At 54.7% G+C, this 17424-nt stretch overlaps 9 protein-coding genes across 9 annotated transcripts; 2 read left to right on the plus strand and 7 right to left on the minus strand.

Annotated features, from left to right (window-relative positions):
* Nucleotides 1-25: 25 nt before the first annotated feature.
* IAQ61_005535 (uncharacterized protein) lies at nt 26-1210 on the minus strand (the record flags this gene model as incomplete). Its single annotated transcript, XM_003840030.1, has 1 exon — nt 26-1210. The coding sequence occupies one exon, from the start codon at nt 1208-1210 to the stop codon at nt 26-28; it is 1185 nt and encodes a 394-aa protein (XP_003840078.1).
* A 72-nt stretch (nt 1211-1282) lies between these two features.
* IAQ61_005536 (uncharacterized protein) lies at nt 1283-1525 on the minus strand (the record flags this gene model as incomplete). The annotated part of the gene is made up of 1 exon (XM_066096833.1): nt 1283-1525. The coding sequence occupies one exon, from the start codon at nt 1523-1525 to the stop codon at nt 1283-1285; it is 243 nt and encodes an 80-aa protein (XP_065953184.1).
* Nucleotides 1526-2013: 488 nt separating this feature from the next.
* IAQ61_005537 (uncharacterized protein) lies at nt 2014-3087 on the plus strand (the record flags this gene model as incomplete). Its single annotated transcript, XM_003840029.1, has 1 exon — nt 2014-3087. One exon carries the CDS (start codon nt 2014-2016, stop codon nt 3085-3087), a length of 1074 nt encoding a protein of 357 aa, XP_003840077.1.
* A 273-nt stretch (nt 3088-3360) lies between these two features.
* On the minus strand, nt 3361-4039 carry IAQ61_005538 (uncharacterized protein; the record flags this gene model as incomplete). Its single annotated transcript, XM_003840028.1, has 3 exons — nt 3361-3470; nt 3614-3662; nt 3785-4039. 3 exons carry the CDS (start codon nt 4037-4039, stop codon nt 3361-3363), a joined length of 414 nt encoding a protein of 137 aa, XP_003840076.1.
* Nucleotides 4040-4207: 168 nt separating this feature from the next.
* On the minus strand, nt 4208-4432 carry IAQ61_005539 (uncharacterized protein; the record flags this gene model as incomplete). The annotated part of the gene is made up of 1 exon (XM_066096834.1): nt 4208-4432. The coding sequence occupies one exon, from the start codon at nt 4430-4432 to the stop codon at nt 4208-4210; it is 225 nt and encodes a 74-aa protein (XP_065953185.1).
* An 841-nt stretch (nt 4433-5273) lies between these two features.
* Nucleotides 5274-7017, minus strand: IAQ61_005540 (uncharacterized protein; the record flags this gene model as incomplete). Its single annotated transcript, XM_066096835.1, has 3 exons — nt 5274-6706; nt 6773-6942; nt 7004-7017. 3 exons carry the CDS (start codon nt 7015-7017, stop codon nt 5274-5276), a joined length of 1617 nt encoding a protein of 538 aa, XP_065953186.1.
* A 436-nt stretch (nt 7018-7453) lies between these two features.
* On the minus strand, nt 7454-11164 carry IAQ61_005541 (uncharacterized protein; the record flags this gene model as incomplete). Its single annotated transcript, XM_066096836.1, has 4 exons — nt 10873-11164; nt 9843-10819; nt 8251-9762; nt 7454-8183 (listed from the first exon to the last, which is right to left on the minus strand). Exons 1-4 carry the CDS (start codon nt 10933-10935, stop codon nt 7454-7456), a joined length of 3282 nt encoding a protein of 1093 aa, XP_065953187.1. The 5' UTR covers nt 10936-11164.
* A 183-nt stretch (nt 11165-11347) lies between these two features.
* IAQ61_005542 (uncharacterized protein) lies at nt 11348-13936 on the plus strand. Its single transcript, XM_003840025.2, has 2 exons — nt 11348-12148; nt 12197-13936. Exons 1-2 carry the CDS (start codon nt 11933-11935, stop codon nt 13274-13276), a joined length of 1296 nt encoding a protein of 431 aa, XP_003840073.1. The 5' UTR covers nt 11348-11932; the 3' UTR covers nt 13277-13936.
* A 467-nt stretch (nt 13937-14403) lies between these two features.
* On the minus strand, nt 14404-17344 carry IAQ61_005543 (uncharacterized protein; the record flags this gene model as incomplete). Its single annotated transcript, XM_066096837.1, has 7 exons — nt 14404-15345; nt 15405-16027; nt 16360-16492; nt 16732-16779; nt 16839-16987; nt 17169-17190; nt 17318-17344. 7 exons carry the CDS (start codon nt 17342-17344, stop codon nt 14404-14406), a joined length of 1944 nt encoding a protein of 647 aa, XP_065953188.1.
* Nucleotides 17345-17424: the final 80 nt, after the last annotated feature.

A 17424-nucleotide genomic window follows, 5' to 3' on the forward strand; every position in this document is an offset into this window, starting at 1 on the left:
ACTTCGCGGTTGGCACATGCAGATTTCAATCAAACATGCCGCCCACAGCCCTCCCCTCCCAACTCTCCTTCCACTCGTCCAACAACACCATGAGCTCCTGTCGGGTATCCTCGACAATACCATCCATCTTGATATCATTCCGATCATACCCAAACGGATCCTCGAGCTGAACGCCAATGCCCTCGATGCCATAGAGGGTGAAGGCAACAATGGCAACCACAGGCACACTCCACCACTTGTAGTCGTCTACAACGGCAAAGGGCAAGACGCAGGTGAAGAGCGCGAGCACCTGTTTCTGGTGGATGAGGTGGGCGACGGGCATGGGAGTTGCATGAATAGTTTCCATGCGGCCATAGGCGTCGACGAGCGTGTTGAGCTGGGCACTCATCTGCGAGGCTAGCGGGGCGTGGAACCAGCCGCGGTCGGCGCCGCGACGGAGGTAGGATTCGACGAGGACGGTGAGTTGGAGGGGGAGACCGAGGCCCTGGTCTTCGTAGCCCATGAGGCCTTCGGGGAGGAGGGAGACGTATTCTTCTTTGCGCGTCGGCACCTCGCAGCCCGTCCCGTTTTCGAGCGTGATGCCCGAGTGGGAGAGGAGCGGGGTGAGGTGGCCGGGGGTGGCGGGTGTGCTGGCCGTGCGGTCGACGTAGCTGGGGCGGCGGGAGGCGGGCACCGAGGAGCGCGAGTAGGGGCTTGGTTGTTTGGGGAGGGAGGCGAGGCTTGCGGGGGGAATGTTGAATTCTGCGCGGAGATTGTGTTTGATGGCGTAGAGGACTGCGATGAGGACTTTGATGATGCGCTCCGTGTCCTTGCGCTCGGCCTCGGTCGCATGTCCGTCCTTGTGGCTGTTGACGAGGCAGATGCGTGCGAGGTTGCGGACACAGGTGCCAATCGTCGTCAGGCAGTTTCGGCCGGTCCAGAAGCGGTCGTAGGATGTGCTGTTGCGGAACACGAGCATGAGACCTACGACAATGGAGAGCGAGGGGATTATGGTGGACGGGATGGAAATGCTGTCGACGAAGCGCGTGTCAATGTAGACGACGAGGACGGTGAAGAGGGCGTGCAGAAGCACCGGGACGAAGATGATCTCATGAACGGCACCTTTGGCAAAGCGCAGGACAAGAGGCAGACGGCGGGGTTTACGTCGAAAGGCATGGGCGAGAGGGTAGGTGGGAATGCGTGTGGGGAGGGGTTGGGACGGGTCTTCCATTGTGGTGTTGAGGTGATTGGGATTGGCTTGAAATCGGCTGCCCGTAGCAGCCCTTTGTTTTCGTGGTCTTGCTCAGGGCGAGGAGAGCAGGAAGAGCGTGCTGGCACTGCTGCTGCTGCTGCTGCTGTTGCTGCTGCTGCTGCTAGACCTCAGCTGAGCTTGGGATGTCAGTTGTCGTCGTCGGATGTGGAGACGAGAATGCGGGGATGGAGGGTGGAGTGGATGAGCAGGGGTGCGCCGCCATGGAAGATGCTCGACGGCTGCAGGCATGCTCATCGCGGGCGTGGCGAGGGATACTAGAGCTTGCGAGGTCATGATGGATCGTAGTATGTCTGGGAGTCTACTTAGACAGTCTGCTCTTGTGTTGTTGAGTCTGCGTGTTTTTGTTGAAGGGTCCTCCTTGTTCGACGTGGCCGGTGGTGTAGCTGGTGTTTGTTCTGCCGTTGGGATGGAGGGTCCACCCCCTTTTACATGCGGCCACTTGAGCAGTTGTCCACGTGTGTTGTGTGTAACTGTGGGTGACTCGGGGTGACTCGGAGTGACTTGGGAGTGACTTGAGAGGGCTTGGGAGTGACTTGGGAGTGACTACGGTGTGTACCATGTGCGCGCGCGCGCGCGTGTGTGTGTATCTGCGTCGGCTGCGCGCATGACGTGGCTGTCAATTATTTCCCAAAGAGCAACCTCGGCCAAAAGCGCGTCCTGCATCATGACATCTCTCAGCTGATGGAATATCCCATAGCAGCCCTGTCTCCCATCTTCGCCCTGTTTTTTCTCTCTTTCTTTTAAGCTCTCTACATTTCAGCATGGAGAATGACATGGACAAAATAATGGACAGTTTACCACCACCACCACCGCCGGAATCAACGACGACAATACCGTCTGACCCCACCCTATTCACTCCTCCATCGTCCACGGCTCCACCAAGTTCGGAGAAGCCCTCTGCACCGCGACCACGCCCTTCCACCCTTCAAACCCTCCGCGTCTACCTCCTCAAATACCTCACAACCATCCCACGCACCGCAGACCGCAACCTAGTCCGCCTCGCCAAACTCCTCTCCACCCCAAGCGGAACAGACACCTTACTCTGCACAACATCCTACACCCTCACCCTCGTCCACGCCCTCCTCTCCCGCCTCCTCCAGCGCCGCCTCGCAGTCATTGCCTCGGAAATCGCCCAAAAAGCAGACGGCATCCTACTCCCCGGTGAAACCCTCATCGCCTCCCTGCCCGCCCCCACCAGCACAAAGCGAATCGCCCAAGTCGTCGGCTCCTCCAAAGCCCTTGCTGCCACGATAGCAGACTACAGGATCTTTGTGCGTTTATGGGGATTAGCAGGCCTCTACACATGGGCGCGTGGAACCTACCTCTCCCCTCTGCCGGCGCATGCAGAGAAACAGGACAGGCTGGTACGCGGCTTGACATGGAGCGCCATCGCAGCCTGCGTTGGCTTCCAGGTGCTTGAAAACGGCGCATACCTCTCGAGCAAAGGCGTGCTCACGAGCTCGCGCTGGACAGGCGAGGCCGGCAAGGCGCGCGAGAACGCGTGGTGGCTTTGGAGTTCGCGGTTCTGGGCGGCGTACGTGGGCGTGGAGCTGGCGCGGCTGGGCGTGCAGTGGTATTACCGTGATGGGAAGCCGATGCCCGCGCTACAGGGCGATGGCGAGAAGGAGGACAAGTTGAGGCGGGAGGAGGAGGTCAGGAAGCGCAAGTTGGAGAAGTGGGTGTGGTGGAAGGATTTGGCGTCGAATCTGGCGTATGCGCCTATGACGCTGCATTGGAGCACCGAGAGGGGGCTGTTGAGTGATTGGGGGGTTGGGGCCTGTGGGATGGTGGCTGGAGGGGCCATGTTGGCGGATGCGTGGAGAAAGACTGCGTAGGCGTGTAACGGTGCGGGGGTGAGCAGGGTGTTGAAGGAGCCGCAGGGTGGTGTCGAGGGAGAAGCAGAGTGTCATTGCAACAAAACCCCCATCCCCATGACCATAATAGTAATCCAAGCCACCATTCCGACTCTGAAAACAACCACATCAACATTCATCACTCCCCCCCAACCCCCTCTCCTCTTCCCCACCCCATCCCCAAAAGCCCCACAGCCCTTGTAATCCCCAGTCCTTACTGTAAACCCCCAAACTCCCGCAAAACAAACCCCCGCTCTACCACCCCGTACACGCAACAAAATTGCTTCCCTGGGCCCCAGTGTGCGTAATCTCGCCCGCCCGTTCACCCTGGGTGTTGAAGACGACGCGGTCGGCGCCTGGGGAGCCTGAGTGGGAATGTTAGTGAGGGGAGGTGTGAGGGGAGAGGATATATAAGGGAGAGAAAGAAAAAGGGGGAGAGAAAGGGACAAGAAGTAAGGTATAAAAAAAAATGCAAAACAAACCAAAAAAAAACTAAAAAAAAACTCACCACCAGTATACACACCACTCGTCCTAAGCGGAAACTCCTGATACGGACCCTATCCTCAAATCAGCATTTCTCTTTCCTTATATCCCCCCCCCCCCACCCCCACCCCCTTCTCCCCTTTCCCCCCATGACCCAAATCCCCCAAACCAAGCAAACGGAAAAACGCCAACCTACTGCAACCAAAAAATCAAACCCCTCGCGATTATTATACGTATGCGGGTAATTCGACGACCCGGCCTGGGTATCCTGAAGATAGTGATTGTGTCCTGCGGTGCGGGCGGCGCTGGCTTGGGCGGCGGTGTAGCATGTGGAACCGCAGCGGATGGCGCAGGACTGGCGGGTTTCGAGGGCGGAGGAGGAGGTGGGGAGGGCGGCGGCGAGGGTGAAGGGGGTGGTGAGGAGGAGGAGGAGGGGGGTGGGGAAGTGCATGATTTTTGTGGGTTGGGTGGAGTGGGAGTTGGATGGGGGAGTGTGGTGTGGGATGGGATGGGAGGGATGTGTTTGGGGGCTTATATAGTTGGGAGGTTGCGGATGTTTGTTGTGAAGGGGAGTGTTTCTTTGGGATAGATTAGACTACCTACCTACCTACCTACCTACCTACCTACCAGCGGACGACTCCGAACCCTTTCCCGCCCACAAGTCTGCTGATCCTATCTCGAATCGAGCAACTTCAGACGCCGGTATCAACGAGGCGCCATCTGCTTTGTCCAGAAACATCGCCTGCTCCGCTGCCAGTTCCTTGTGGTACTCAAGACACGAACCTCGCGGCCATTCACCCCCACCCAGTCCATCACGCACTACGCCCCTTGCAGCCCGGACCATGCATCCTGGATATTATATCTCACTCTACCCACCGACTACACTCGATTACTCTTCTGCCCACCATGTCACGTTCCCGCCTCCCATTGGCGCACACAGTGCCAGACTCCGAGTTACACCATCGTCCATGGTAGCCGCCTCTTCAGCACATGACCCCTCGCCCACCCCTCCCCTCTCCCCTGGTCCCCGCAGCGCCGGCCTCTTCGCTCTTCAGGGAAGGTACGGACGGGGATTCGGCAGCGCACCAAATGATATGTTTCATCGCCCTTATCGCCGGAGAAGATGGGGTTGGGCACATGTGCGGTGTCGATAGGTTGTGTGGAGTTGATGATCGACAGGGCTGGTTCGGCAGCTAGCTACCCTTTCGGAAGGTGGCCCCGGTCCTGGTGTAGACTACAGCGGTAGAGGCCAGGCGATCGACAAGGCTGGACGGAGAATTGTTGCGGGCGTGGTAGGTGAGCGCTGGGCGATATCGGGAGAATGAGGGAGATTACTTGGTAGCCCACGTTTATGTTTCTATATGTGCTTCGACTGCCCGACGTCTTCCTTCATTGTTTCATGGCGACTTTAGCGACGAGAAAGGGAAGATGATATCGGAGAATGCAAGATCGTTCTTGGGGAGCTGTATGTGTTCACCGGCTCACGCATGCTAGACTCTTTTATTCCTAGAAAATCCAAGGTTCTCGACTCGCAGTTTTCCAAGAGGAATAAATGAACTGCACTCCTGGAATCGATTTGATTGATAATACGATCGCATCGTGCAGAGGAGACTTTGCTCAATGCAACAGTATCAGATCCTGCACAATTGAGCTTGTTGAAAGCCCCAATTGGCACTTCTGCACAATCATGAGGTTCTCTTCGATGGAAGACGCAACTCTGAATCATCGTCCGAATCAGAAAGTACAACAATCTCGCGACTTGGGTCCAGGAACGCCGGGCTCGTTGGTTTTCGGACTGCCAAAGGTAGAACCTTGGGAGCAGGTGTCGAAGCGAAACCTGTCTTGGGCCGTGGAGATAGCTGAGGCGTTGTAGAGCTTTTGTCTGAGACCACAGGTGCCTTCTTCGTTTTCTTGGTAGCTTGATTTTCACCAAGCCTAGAATCGCATTCTCCCAGAATTTTCCGCTTCGAGGTCTTCCTGGGTTCCAGTACATCCGCAGGTAGTTTCCGTAGAAGAGAGATTGGAAGTTCGCAGGTGACGCGGAATGCCGGATCGTACGGAGCAGACCGGTTCTTCTCCTTGAAGGGTAGCCAATTTTCAAATCTTGCTGGGTTGATACTGGTGAGGCTGTTTGGGCAAAATATAAGCTTGCGTGCAAACACTGGAAGTATCTGCCCTTGTGGCGAGGGCTTCGTTCTCGTCTGGACAAGCTTGACATCAAGTTCATGCCCGAGTTCTGATACTTCGACGCCACTAGATAAGCGCTGAGAGAGGAGGACGGGGCCTATGTTTTTGAGATACGGTACTCTCGTCAAGTTTAGTCTTGGTACGGCAACCTGCAGCAGTTCATGTTCTCGAACGGACATTTCATACTGCATATGTCGAGCAGCGTGTTCCTGGAGATAGTCGTCAGGATGCGTTGTTGGACTGTTGTAACAGCGTAGCGTTTCAAAGCGTGGGTAGTCTTCCGGGACATATATCTCTATCGCCTTTCTTTTAAAGAAGGGGAGGAGAACGTGATCCCTCCATTCCTTGCACTCTTCTTGGCTCTGCACTCTGCACAAACTGATACCCAGACCAGACTGGGCTGCTATCAGAGCAGTCACTGCACCGCATCCAACAAGTCCCTTGGTATCGTAGTCGCCGCCTGCCATCATGGCGAACAAAACACATCCCTCGCGCTTGAGTCGGCACTCGGTTTGAAGCCTCTCGGCGCGAACAACTCGGACCAGTTTATCATCTTTTCGAGTTTCACCTTTGCGCTTTGTCACGCTTGCTGTGTCTTTGCCTATTCGAAAGTCGCGAATCCACAGCGTGCAGCCGAACATGAGGCAATCAGAGTCCGCTGACCACACGGCATCCACTAGTTTCAGAACTTGTAGACGGCAACATTCGGCTTCAGCCTCCCCTGGTGCCTCGACATAGGGTACTCCAAGCCCGTCGAGGATCTCTTTGAGCAGAATCCGCTCTTTGTATTTCACTGTTCTTCCTGCAGGCCTGCCATGTTTAGGTGGAACGTCCGGTCCGTCAAATACATATACTGGGCGAATATTCCAGGTCAAAAGCCTGCATAATCGTCGAAATATCTCCTTTTCGACAGGATTGGCCGCAGGCTCGCCTATGAGGCATGCACTTAGCAAGCTGGATCAACAGTAAATCTCTCAGCACAAGATTTACATCCTACCTTGACGGATGCGAAACACTTGTTCTGGGCTGACGCAGTTGAATTGCCAATCCGCCGCATCAATAGCGACTTTGAAAGGCTGCGCCTTTGTGCTCTCGTTGTTGAAATGATCCTCGGCCAATTTGGTGAGAGGAACAATCTCTTCACACCTCTCAATATCCTCTCGTAATCTAGGTGGATCAGTCACCCTTGTCCTTAGATATTTGGCGAAGCATATGCAAAGAGACGTACTGCGGAATACCCATGACGTCGACGGGTAATTGTCGAGTTGCTATATCTAGTGTCTCCACTAGCCGCTGGTGGAGATGTGCTAAGCTTTGAATACTGCTGTTCACTGTTATGGCTCACGTTAAGATGATAGAGAAGGCTTCCTTAGGAACGCTGCTTCGGATGTGTGAAGAATGAGCAAGTGTCCCAAGTGTGAGACGCGTATGTGAACGTATGGTAAGCAAACATTACGCGCTAATCGCTTGGCAAGAGCGCGGTATCACGTGAATCTTCACCAAACTCCATGTCCACATGTACAGACGACAACCTTGTGAACTTTTGGTATGAACATGTCTATTTGCCGGGAGACAGTACGGAAGAGAAAAGAAAATGTGCATGTCACTGCAACTTTGACGGCTAGTAGTTTGTCCTGGAATCCAATAGTCTCCAGCCTGGTTTGGCGTTAAGGTTGCCCTATCTCTTCAAAGTTTTCTGCTTCTCGGCATCTCTGACCAACACCTCCCTAACCAATAAGCCTTTTCTCCTCCTAACCTTATCCACATACCGCCTCGCCACGTTCTCCCTATCGGCCAACTCGCCCAAATCCTCCAACTCATCCTCTGTAAACGGAACCCAAAACGGATCTTCGTCCAGCATCTCAAAGCCGGCAAAGCGCAACTGCGGACTAGCTGATCCAGAACTTCTTTTTCTGATTTCATCGCTGAAGCCAAAAGACTCTGCTACGGGTAACAGGGCAGAAATGGTGAAGGTTTGGTTACCAGTTGTCGAGGCCGAGGAAGTGCTGGACAGCGTCTCTGACAGGATAGTGCCGCGACGTCGTGTTAAGACGGCGTAGACGCGGCCCAAGACATCTGTTGAGGCTTGAATCTCACACGAATACATGGCGAGGAGGATGCGGGGCGACCAATCTAGGAAGCCTTGGTGGATACTCGATCGCACGGCTTTGATGACTTCACCTGTCAGCCTGCCGCGATCATGAGCGGATTCATTATCAGGTATGTTGAGTGTTACGTCTTCGAGGAAAACAGCGATGCCTTGGACGGGTTCAGCACAGCAAGGGCCCTGGGCAGTAGCGAGCTGAAACGCATATGTGATTGTCGAAGCGAAAGTTGAGGGGGTGAGGATGCGATCCGAGGGGGGTTCTGCGTCGGGGTCTTGGGGCGGGCTAACATTGTCGCGGAGACTTTGTGGGTCATGTTAGCATCGTGTACAGCACATGTGGCAAGAAATAGTCAGGCATAGTGACTTACGCTTTCCCACATATTCCAGCCTTGGTTGCATCCACCAGAATATTCGGTCCTACTCTCCTAGGCCCAAACGCTGTGATCTTCTCAATCACATCTGCCCAAGTTTCCTTTTGCCCCTTTGCCTCTGCAAAGGCATCCTTCAGTTGCTTCTTGAACTCTGTGAAATCAAGTGCATGCCCGACTTCGCGTTGCTCGGCTTCCTGCATGCCATCGTGTTCAGCGCCGGCAATCACATTCGGCGAATTGTGTTCCTCCTCCCCTCGCCGCTCGGAATATAACCTTCGTATCGCGCCTGCATTCTTGCTAAGAAACCCAGTGACACTGGCTGGAAGCGGACGTACGCGAAGACGCACAGAGACGTGTTTGCTGGCTGTCTCGCCGATCACAGTTCCTCGCGGTAGAGTTGCATCCTTTGGCGGGTTCATTTCGGCTGCGGCGACTATTGACTCTCGATAAGGTACGATGGGTTCACCAGCCTGGATTTCACACTTGGCAAAACGTTCGCGAAGATCTTTGAGACATCGCTCGAGATGCAATTCGCCCGCAGTGAGAATGACGTGCTCCCCACTCGGCAGCTGCTCGTACTCGGCGCATGGGTCACTTTGTACGAGAAGCTGGAGGCCTTTGATCATCTTGTCGAGATCGTAGGGGTTCTCAGGTTCGAGAGCAACGCGGACAATGGGCTGTGTACCCATCTGTACACCAGCTAGATTAGGAGAGCCAGATAGCTGTGAGCATAGTGTACCGGATTTGAGCATGCGTCCTTCCAGCCCACCAATACCAAATACCACACCAGCAGGTACGGATGTCAATGGCTCGAGACCGCGGCCCATCATGAGGTACAGTGCTGTGACCTTGACCTTCTGTGGCTCTGGCGCAGCATGTGGATTCGCAGGTGTGAACTTGGGACCGAGCACATAGACCTCATCACCCACACTCAAGGTACCAGAGAAGATGCGTGCAAAGCCGATGAGATGTTCCACTTCACCCTTGTCATCTGGTGTTTCTTCTTCAGGCGTCTCCGTCTCGCCAATGGCAGTAGCACCAAGAGCATCCGTAACACTATTGAGATCTGCATCCTCCGAGTTGGCGGCTTGCTGTCGTGCGATTTCTGCACGCTTCTTTCGTCCCATTTCTCTAGCTTCTTCGGCCGTCAATGCTCCTCCACGACGCTTATTTTGTGGGAGCTCGCTCTCGGGCACAGAGATCATCTTGCTGACATAAGCTACAACAGGGGCGTCGTCTCCCGTCTTGAAGCCGGTCATTGCATCGCGTACTTCTGGAGCAACATAGTCGGCGCCCGGAGAGGAGTCGAGAATCTCAGGAATACGCTCAGCCTGTGCCTTTGTGGGTGGAGGGAGATACTCGGTGACGGACACGAGAAGGGCAGTCGATAGCGGTAACCATGCGGCGAAGAGTGCCATTAACAGGGCACGAGGGTCGCGCGATCGCATAATGTGGGCTGGGAGAGTGATATTGAGAGACTTGGTAATCTTTTCCACCATGGCGGGATCTCTGTCATAGAAGGTATAAGTATATTGACTACGCTACATGGATGCGGAACAGCAAGATGAAAGGAAAGGAAATCCACGCACCCCTTCCCATTGTTACCTCCAGTGGTAGCCTCGTAAATAGCCCATATGTTGTCCAGAACTAGTTGAACAAACATGGGCTTGAGGTGGCGGCCTTTGAGATGCTTGGAACTGAGCACGCGCTTCGTCTTGGTATCCAGGTAGAAGTCACCCCAAAGGACTTTTTCCAGTACGGAGCGCTTGATACCTAGCTTTCGCTCATACAAGCCCGCGAACTGCTTCACGGTAAAGGCCCAGCCATCGATGGCGCTGCCGAAGATGACATTGTTCTTCTCTGGGGCAAAGTAGATGTCTTGGTCGTCCTTTTCTTCGTACTCGGCGGGTGTGCTGGTCGTGTCAATACCCTCGGCGCTGTCCATGAGAGCGGAGACGCGAGTTTCACGAGAGTCTGTTTTCCCTTCCGCTGCAGCATTCAATCGCTCTTCCATTTTTTCACGCCAACGGGCATCTTCCTCCATGCGCTCCCCTTGGTAGAAGCTGCCCATGACTGCGTTTACCTGCTCGAGTAGCTTGCTCAGATGTGTGTATGCTTCCCCTGGGCTCATTTTGAGTTCAGTGATTAGCCGATCCATTTTGTTAATGACGAGCAGAGGCTTCAGTTTCTCGATCCATGTCTGCCGCAGCACGGTGACTGTCTGACTACACACGCCTTCCACGGCGTCTACGAGCACAACGGCGCCATCGCAGAGGCGTGATGCTGTAGAGACTTCGTAGCTGAAGTCTATGTGTCCGGGCGAGTCTATGAGGTTGATCAAAAACTCCTTTTGTTCCGGCTGTGCGTCTGGCGCCGACCGGCGTAGCAGCGAGAAGTACAGGGAGATGGCGGACGACTCCATGGTGATGCCGCGCAGTTGCTCATCGGGTCTTGAGTCTAGGTATCTAATCTTGCCAGCGAGCTTGGGGGAGATGATGCCGTTCGTGGCAATCAGGGCATCAGTGAGCGAGGTTTTGCCATGGTCGACATGGGCTAGCACGCAAATCTGCGCGTCGTCAGCACCAGCAACGAGGCTTTACGCGGGAACGGCAGGCGAACGTTTCTTATGGTTTCAGGCGAGCGCTGCAGCGTCACCAGCTTATCCGGAGCGACTACGACCATGTTGGCGGTTGGTGAAGTGGGAGAGGGTTGGAGATGTGGGATGTGGTTGAATCCGGCGGCCGCGACCTGTTTCAAAGTGGGGGGTGGGGGTATTACCGGTACCGGTAGACACGCAGACACAGACACAGACACAGACACAGACAGGACAGGACAGGACAGGACAGGAATTGGAGGAACAGGTCTTGTGGGTCGGGTTGTGGCAGCACAGTGTGCAGTGTCTGGGCTGGATGCAGTCCACTTTGCCGTGCAAAAAGATGCGAAACAGGGTGCTGGGCTGGGCTGGGCCTACCAACGACCCCGCCATGCTACGGTTACAGTGTGCATCAATCATCACAACAGGTACTAGAGTACTACGCCTAGGGGAGCTTTGCCGCGTCTTGGCCTACATCAATTGATGCACACAGTACACACACTACTCTATGCCGGCCCCAAGGCTTCACAGAAAAGAACCACCGGCGACTCTCCGCGCCCCTTACCACTCGGCCGCACTCTTTCTCGATGCCGGCGACCCAGGACCAGGCCATCATCCATAAACGTTAATCAACTCGTCAAGGCTAAGCGCTCCACCCAACTCCCTCTCCGTGCTCACTGGTCGCCCCTACCACTGTCTCTCACACCACATACAGTAACATGCACCTATATGTATGTACATAATCGGCGCCGCATCTGCCCTTCCCCCTCTACGTTGGCTTGAGCCCTGAGGGTGCGCGCTCGATCCTCGCACTGGATGCATTCCCCTGTCGCTCATCTACCGCTTTCGTCCACGTCGCATATACACGCCCTGCCAGTGCATCATATCGCCAACATTCACCTTCTTCGTCCCCAGACCACATCTGCACTCTCTTCTGCTGCAGTGTGGCCCCGAGACCAGACAGACACACACACGCGACACATGACACACCACGACACACGACATACGACACACGACGCTCGACATTGACGCTTGAACCCTGCAACCTCCACTCGCTCTGTGCATGTGAACTCCCTCTCCGCCACCATGGCAGCCACACTCGCAGGCGGCGCACCCTCGAATCCAATACCCATTACCTCGCCTGCCATGAGGTTGGATGCGCCTGCACCGCCGCGGTTCGACCATGCAAAGACGTCGGTAGCTACAGTGGGCGTCATGTCGCCTGTCAATCAAAACGGCTGCTTCGAGTTTGATCGCATCATCAAGGCTGGCACGGTACAGAAACGCACACGCAAGACAAGAGTCGGTAAACGCTACCACACAGTGCAGGACATGTACTAATGCTCGCAGTCATGGAGGCCCATCTACGTCGTCCTGCGCCCCAACTGCCTCTCCATTTACAAGGACAAGGACGAGACGAAGCTGCGCCACCAGATCAACCTGTCCGAAATCACCGCCGTCGCACGCCAACGAGACTCGAAGAAGAAAATGGACCACGTCTTTGGCATCTTCTCGCCCGCCCGCAACTACCACCTGTGTGCCGCCACCGACAAAGAAGCGCAGGAATGGGTCGACCTGATACGGGCTGAGGCGCGCATGGACGAAGACGAAGTGGAGGACTTTATGCCCTTGAGCCCAGCCACGAGCAAGCCTTTTGGGAGTCTAGGCCAGGCCAACTCCAAGAGAGAAGTCGGTTCGAGCTCGTCAGAGGCAGACCCAGCAGCCGCAGGACCAGCGCCAATACCGCCGAGTGCCAAAGCCCCAGATACTGCGTACGGTGCCCGTCGCCCATCGCAAGTCCTCAACTACTCGGGCAACGAACGTGCATCCATGTCCGACTTTGACTTCTCCGACACTGGCTTCCAAGCCTCCGCCAGCTCGCTGCCCAAGAAGGAAATCAAGCAAAAGCGCAACGTCAGCCAGCAGAGCAACATTGGCTCCACACCGGATGAAGAACGTGTAGTCTACAACGGCTGGCTCTACGTGCTCAAATCCAAAGGCGGCGTCCGGCAGTGGAAAAAAGTCTGGCTCGTCCTTCGCCCCAAATGCCTCGCGTTTTACAAGAACGAGCAAGAGTACTCGGCAAACGTCATCATCCCCTTTGCCAGCATCATCGACGCCGTGGACATTGACCCGGTCTCGAAGAGCAAACAGTACTGCATGCAAGTCATATCCGAGGACAAGAACTTTAAACTCTGCGCCCCGGACGAGAATTCCCTCGCCCGCTGTCTGGGCGCGTTCAAGAGCCTGTTGGCCAAGAAGCGCGACGGCGAGCAGAAACGCGTCGTCTCTGGTCCCTCTGGTGTAACAGCGTCGTCGGCGGCGCAAAACCTGGGTGCCGCGGCTGTTACGTCGAATTCGGCGTCTCCACCGCACTCTCAACTTCAGCCACAGCTTCAACTTCAACCTCAGGCTCTCAGTATGAGGTGATGTACACTTCGTCGATTTGTGCATTGCGCTCTTGCATCTATCTCACTCGTACATATCACACTTACACTCGCATCCGCGTATCCAAGCATCAGCAACATGAGCGTTAGCATCTGCATCAACACTAAATCAACATCATTACCAGCACCAGCATCAATATCAACATCATCACAGCCCACCTGGCATCCAAATTCTCCTTCCCTCACACCCTCGTGCACCCCACCCCACCCAGGGCTCCTCGACTCACGACGTCACGATTGTTTCAGTCGTACTCTAGCCTCTCTTTTTCTCTTTCTTTCTTTCTTTTTTTTTTTAAAAAAAGCCCCCTTATTGGTGGTTTTGCGGCTTGATTTTGGAATTCTCTCTCTTCTTTTCTTTCCTTTTTTTCCCCCTTCTCCCTTCAAACTAGTCTACGGCCCTTGACCCCTCGCTGCTCAACCTCGTAGTTCTCTTTTCACACACACACGCGCGCACAAGCGGGGGAGATTCTGTTGTCTTGTCTTCTGTAGTAGGCGCTTTTGGAAAAGAGTATTGCTTTGTCCAGCTGCGTCTTTGGACTTTTTTTTTTATAGTTTTCTGCGCGGTTTTGTATTGTGGGGGGATATTGCGTTGGGAAGGTGGGGTGGGGTGGATGGGGTAGAGGAAAGGTTAGATTGGGCGGCTTGGAATTGGATTTCGATTTGCGCTGGAGAAGGCATGGCGGGGGGGTCCTGCATATTGTGTATTGCCGTTGTTGTGTTTTTGAATATATATCAAGTGTATTGGGATGTACTGTGTCATGCTGTGCCATGCCATGTTTGATTGTAGTAGAGTTTGGTAGGTCATAGTATACCATACCGCACCATACTATCTATACCACAACACATCCATCAAAAACAAACAGGCCACGGCAGACAAAAGCCATCTTCAGAGTTTGCAGGTTCTTCTCTTCTTGATGACGTATTACACAGGGTATACTTCATCTTCACCAAGGGGGTCTGCGGACATGTGCTTTGCTTTTCTTTGCTTCGTCTGCGCCCCAGGGGTATGGAATTTCTGCCCTTTCATCAGCGCCATGACTATCCTCCACGCCTGTACTCCCTCCTCGCCTCCCCTCCACCCCCTCACTGAATTCTAGAGTACAACACCCATCACATCTCATGGGCAATAATACCCTGCAAACCAACATCACCAACCTCTTCTTCCGCCTCGCCAACGCAAAACACGCGTCCCCCTTCCCCTCGATGCAGATCAACAGCGTGCAGATCGGGGGTATGCATTTCGACCGCCTCCTCCCTGAGCGCCACGCCGCCCTCGACCTCGACCTCGCTGCCCTCGTCTGCAAACGAGTAGACGGAGTAGTCATCCGAGGTGTCGTCGTGAGAGGCGGCACGCAAGGCCAGGACATGTGAGTGAGCGTCTGAATGGTCGTCGTCGACGACTTCGAAGCCGCCGAGGTAGGTTCCGTTTTTGATTTGGTTGCGTTCCTTTTGTCTGCGGACGCGGCGAAGGGCACCAATGTCGAAGTCGACTACGGCTGGGGGGCCGTCGAGATCGCGGGCTGTGCCGGTGCGGGGGAGGGGGAGGGTGACGTTTGAGCCGGATGAGCTGGAGTCTCGGCCGGGGCGGAAGATGCTTTGGACGGCTGTTTTGAGGGCCTCGGGGGAGAAGAAGGAGGGGAGGCGCGATAGATCCCGGGCTATGTCGCCTGACGTTCGTCTTCCCATCGAGTAGAAGCGGCGACGAGGGTGGCGCTGGGCGTGAATTTCGTCGACGTCTGATTGAGTGGTTTGAAAGGTCATTTCGCTGGAGCTGCAGGATGTGCTGGTTGGCGCTTCTGTGGAGTAGGGGAAGGAGGACGAGGTGGGCACGGTAGAGGGAACAGTGCCGAGGGTCATGAGGGAGGGGAACGAGGGAACGGTGGTGCCGATAGTTCGCATGATGTTTGCAGGTTTCGTGGGAAGGCGCTCAATGCTGGCCCGGGTCATGGGTGCAAAGTCGCCGGCGAGAACGGCCTCGAAGGAAATAAAGACTCGTTCGCGATAGTATGGTCGGCAGGCGTGACATGCGCGGAAGAAGCACCTCCGGGGGAGCTGGGTGGTCGTTAGTATCAGTCTTTGACAAGGGACCCGACAAGGTGAAAAGCACTTACTGCATTCTTGGCCGGTGTACTATTGTACGCGCCATCGTGGTTTGGGGGAAACTTGCTCGTAAAGGACTCCGCTATGCTAGTCAACTTGGACACGGCGTCGTTGCACTGTCCGCGTTGGATCTTATCCGAGATGGTTTGTTGCAGCTCTTGCTTGAGATTGATGAGCTTGTCCAGGTGAGTAGTGGTGTAGTGACCGCCCTCGGCCGCCAGAATGACACTTTCGCTCATTTCGACCTGCTCCAGTCGTAGTCGTACATTGGACTTTGCTGGTTCGATAGGGTCAGGGTCTGCGCGCAAGAGGCAGTCGTGTAAAGTTTCTGGGTCACAATCTTGGGTGCACTGGTACAGAAAGGCCAAGGCCGGCGGGCGACCGCAGACGAAGCAAGTCTGGTCTTGTTCATAGACACGATCCAAGACTCGATGAGTGCAGTCAGGCACGCGAGCGCGTCTAGGCATAATGGTGGGGGAGCTGATTCTCAAGTGGATGAAACTGGTGATGTGGATGTGGATGTTAGCTGCAACGCACGCGCACGGCGTGGAACTCCAGGCGGAGGTGAGGGATCGAATGCGGAGGGAGGGTGGATAGGATAGCAGGATTGCCAGATTTGTCGTGTGGCAGCTGCCTTTGGTGGCTGTTAGCTCGGGTGCTGGAGTTGAGGAAAGAGTGACTCAGGAGGGCGGTGGAGCATTGATGCAGAGCATGACTGTAGACTCTGCAGGCCAAAGCTTGGATGGAACCAAGTGACGAGATATGAGACGAGGTGGCATTGGGTGCCATTGTGAGGGAATGTACAACAACAGCAGTGGGTGCCGTTGTGAGGGAAAGTACAACAACAGCAGTGGGTGCCGTTGTGAGGGAAAGTACAACAACAGCAGCGAAGTGGTGGCCTTGTAAGGGCAAGTAAGACAACAACCGCAGGTGAAGTGGGCAGGGTGGAGGGTGGATGCTGCGTACCTGACTCTTTTGCAGCCGCAGTTTTCTGGCTTGGGTGAGACGGCAAAGGAGGACGACGATGACTGATGAGTTGCAAGGCTTGTTTGAGCCCCTTAATTTGGATGTTTTGATGTGAGGCTTGCAACAACTGGGTCTGGAAAGCGCAATGTTGGGCGGCACCGAAGACATGCAAACGGGCGTGGACAAACAGTCGTAAACGAGTGAGATACGGTAAGAGGCAGGAAATCACAAGCAGGGGTAGGAGAAGAAGACGAGAAAGGTAGGTTGAGGAGAGGAATGATTGTGGACAAGGAAATGGAAAGAGTTGTAGACATCATTATGGTATATCGATGATGGGGGGGCTCAGAAGCTATGAGGAAGCTGATGTAGTACAGAGGGTCGAGTTTTACGTCTTGGTGATCCCAAATGGCATGACATGCTCTGCAAGCATCTAGTCAGTCTCCTTGATGTTGAATCTGGGCAAGCTTGACGATGATTACAGGATGAAGAATACAGACGTTGTTCCCTGGTCGTAGCCTGCCTTGTGAGACGTGCAAGCCAGGATGGCGTTGAGGTTGACACGAAAGGAAGCATTCGATATTCACTGTGCTAGCCGAGCTCGCCATGTTCACTAGTACTGCGAAAATAACTAAACAGGTTAGGACTCTTCTTTCTTTCTTGAATTTTTTTTTTGGAGGGGCATTTAGATGGAAAGATAGAAGACGGGCTCTGGGTTGATGTTGTGGACGCGATTTGGCGATAGATGATGCACGATAAACATGGTAAATCCCAGCGCGTATTGTTTGTTACATGGATAATGGAGGCCGTACCGGTAGGGGAACCCCCTGTTCTCTGCAGACCGTGGATTCGACAACAGACAAAACAGCGAGCGGGTAGGAGTAGTGTACACTCGCTGTACCGGTACTGTACAGCAAAAGTCGGTACACAGGGGTAGAAGAAAGCAGCCATGTCCACCTACATCCATCGCATCGGCAATAGAGCCCATGGGCCGAGGTCGTCGTTGGTTCCAGGTCACGGACTCACGCTACTTTTCTCTGCTGATACCGGTACATAGAGTAAGTACTC

Source organism: Plenodomus lingam (genome assembly GCF_022343315.1).
Source record: "Plenodomus lingam strain CAN1 chromosome Unknown contig_22, whole genome shotgun sequence".
Taxonomy (NCBI): domain Eukaryota; kingdom Fungi; phylum Ascomycota; class Dothideomycetes; order Pleosporales; family Leptosphaeriaceae; genus Plenodomus; species Plenodomus lingam.

Coding starts and splice junctions, on each gene's coding strand:
- IAQ61_005542 (XM_003840025.2), top strand. CDS start 11,933: ATGGCAGCCACACTCGCAGGCGGCGCACCCTCGAATCCAATACCCATT. Junction 12,149..12,196: donor AACGCACACGCAAGACAAGA/GTCGGTAAACGC, acceptor TAATGCTCGCAG/TCATGGAGGCCCATCTACGT.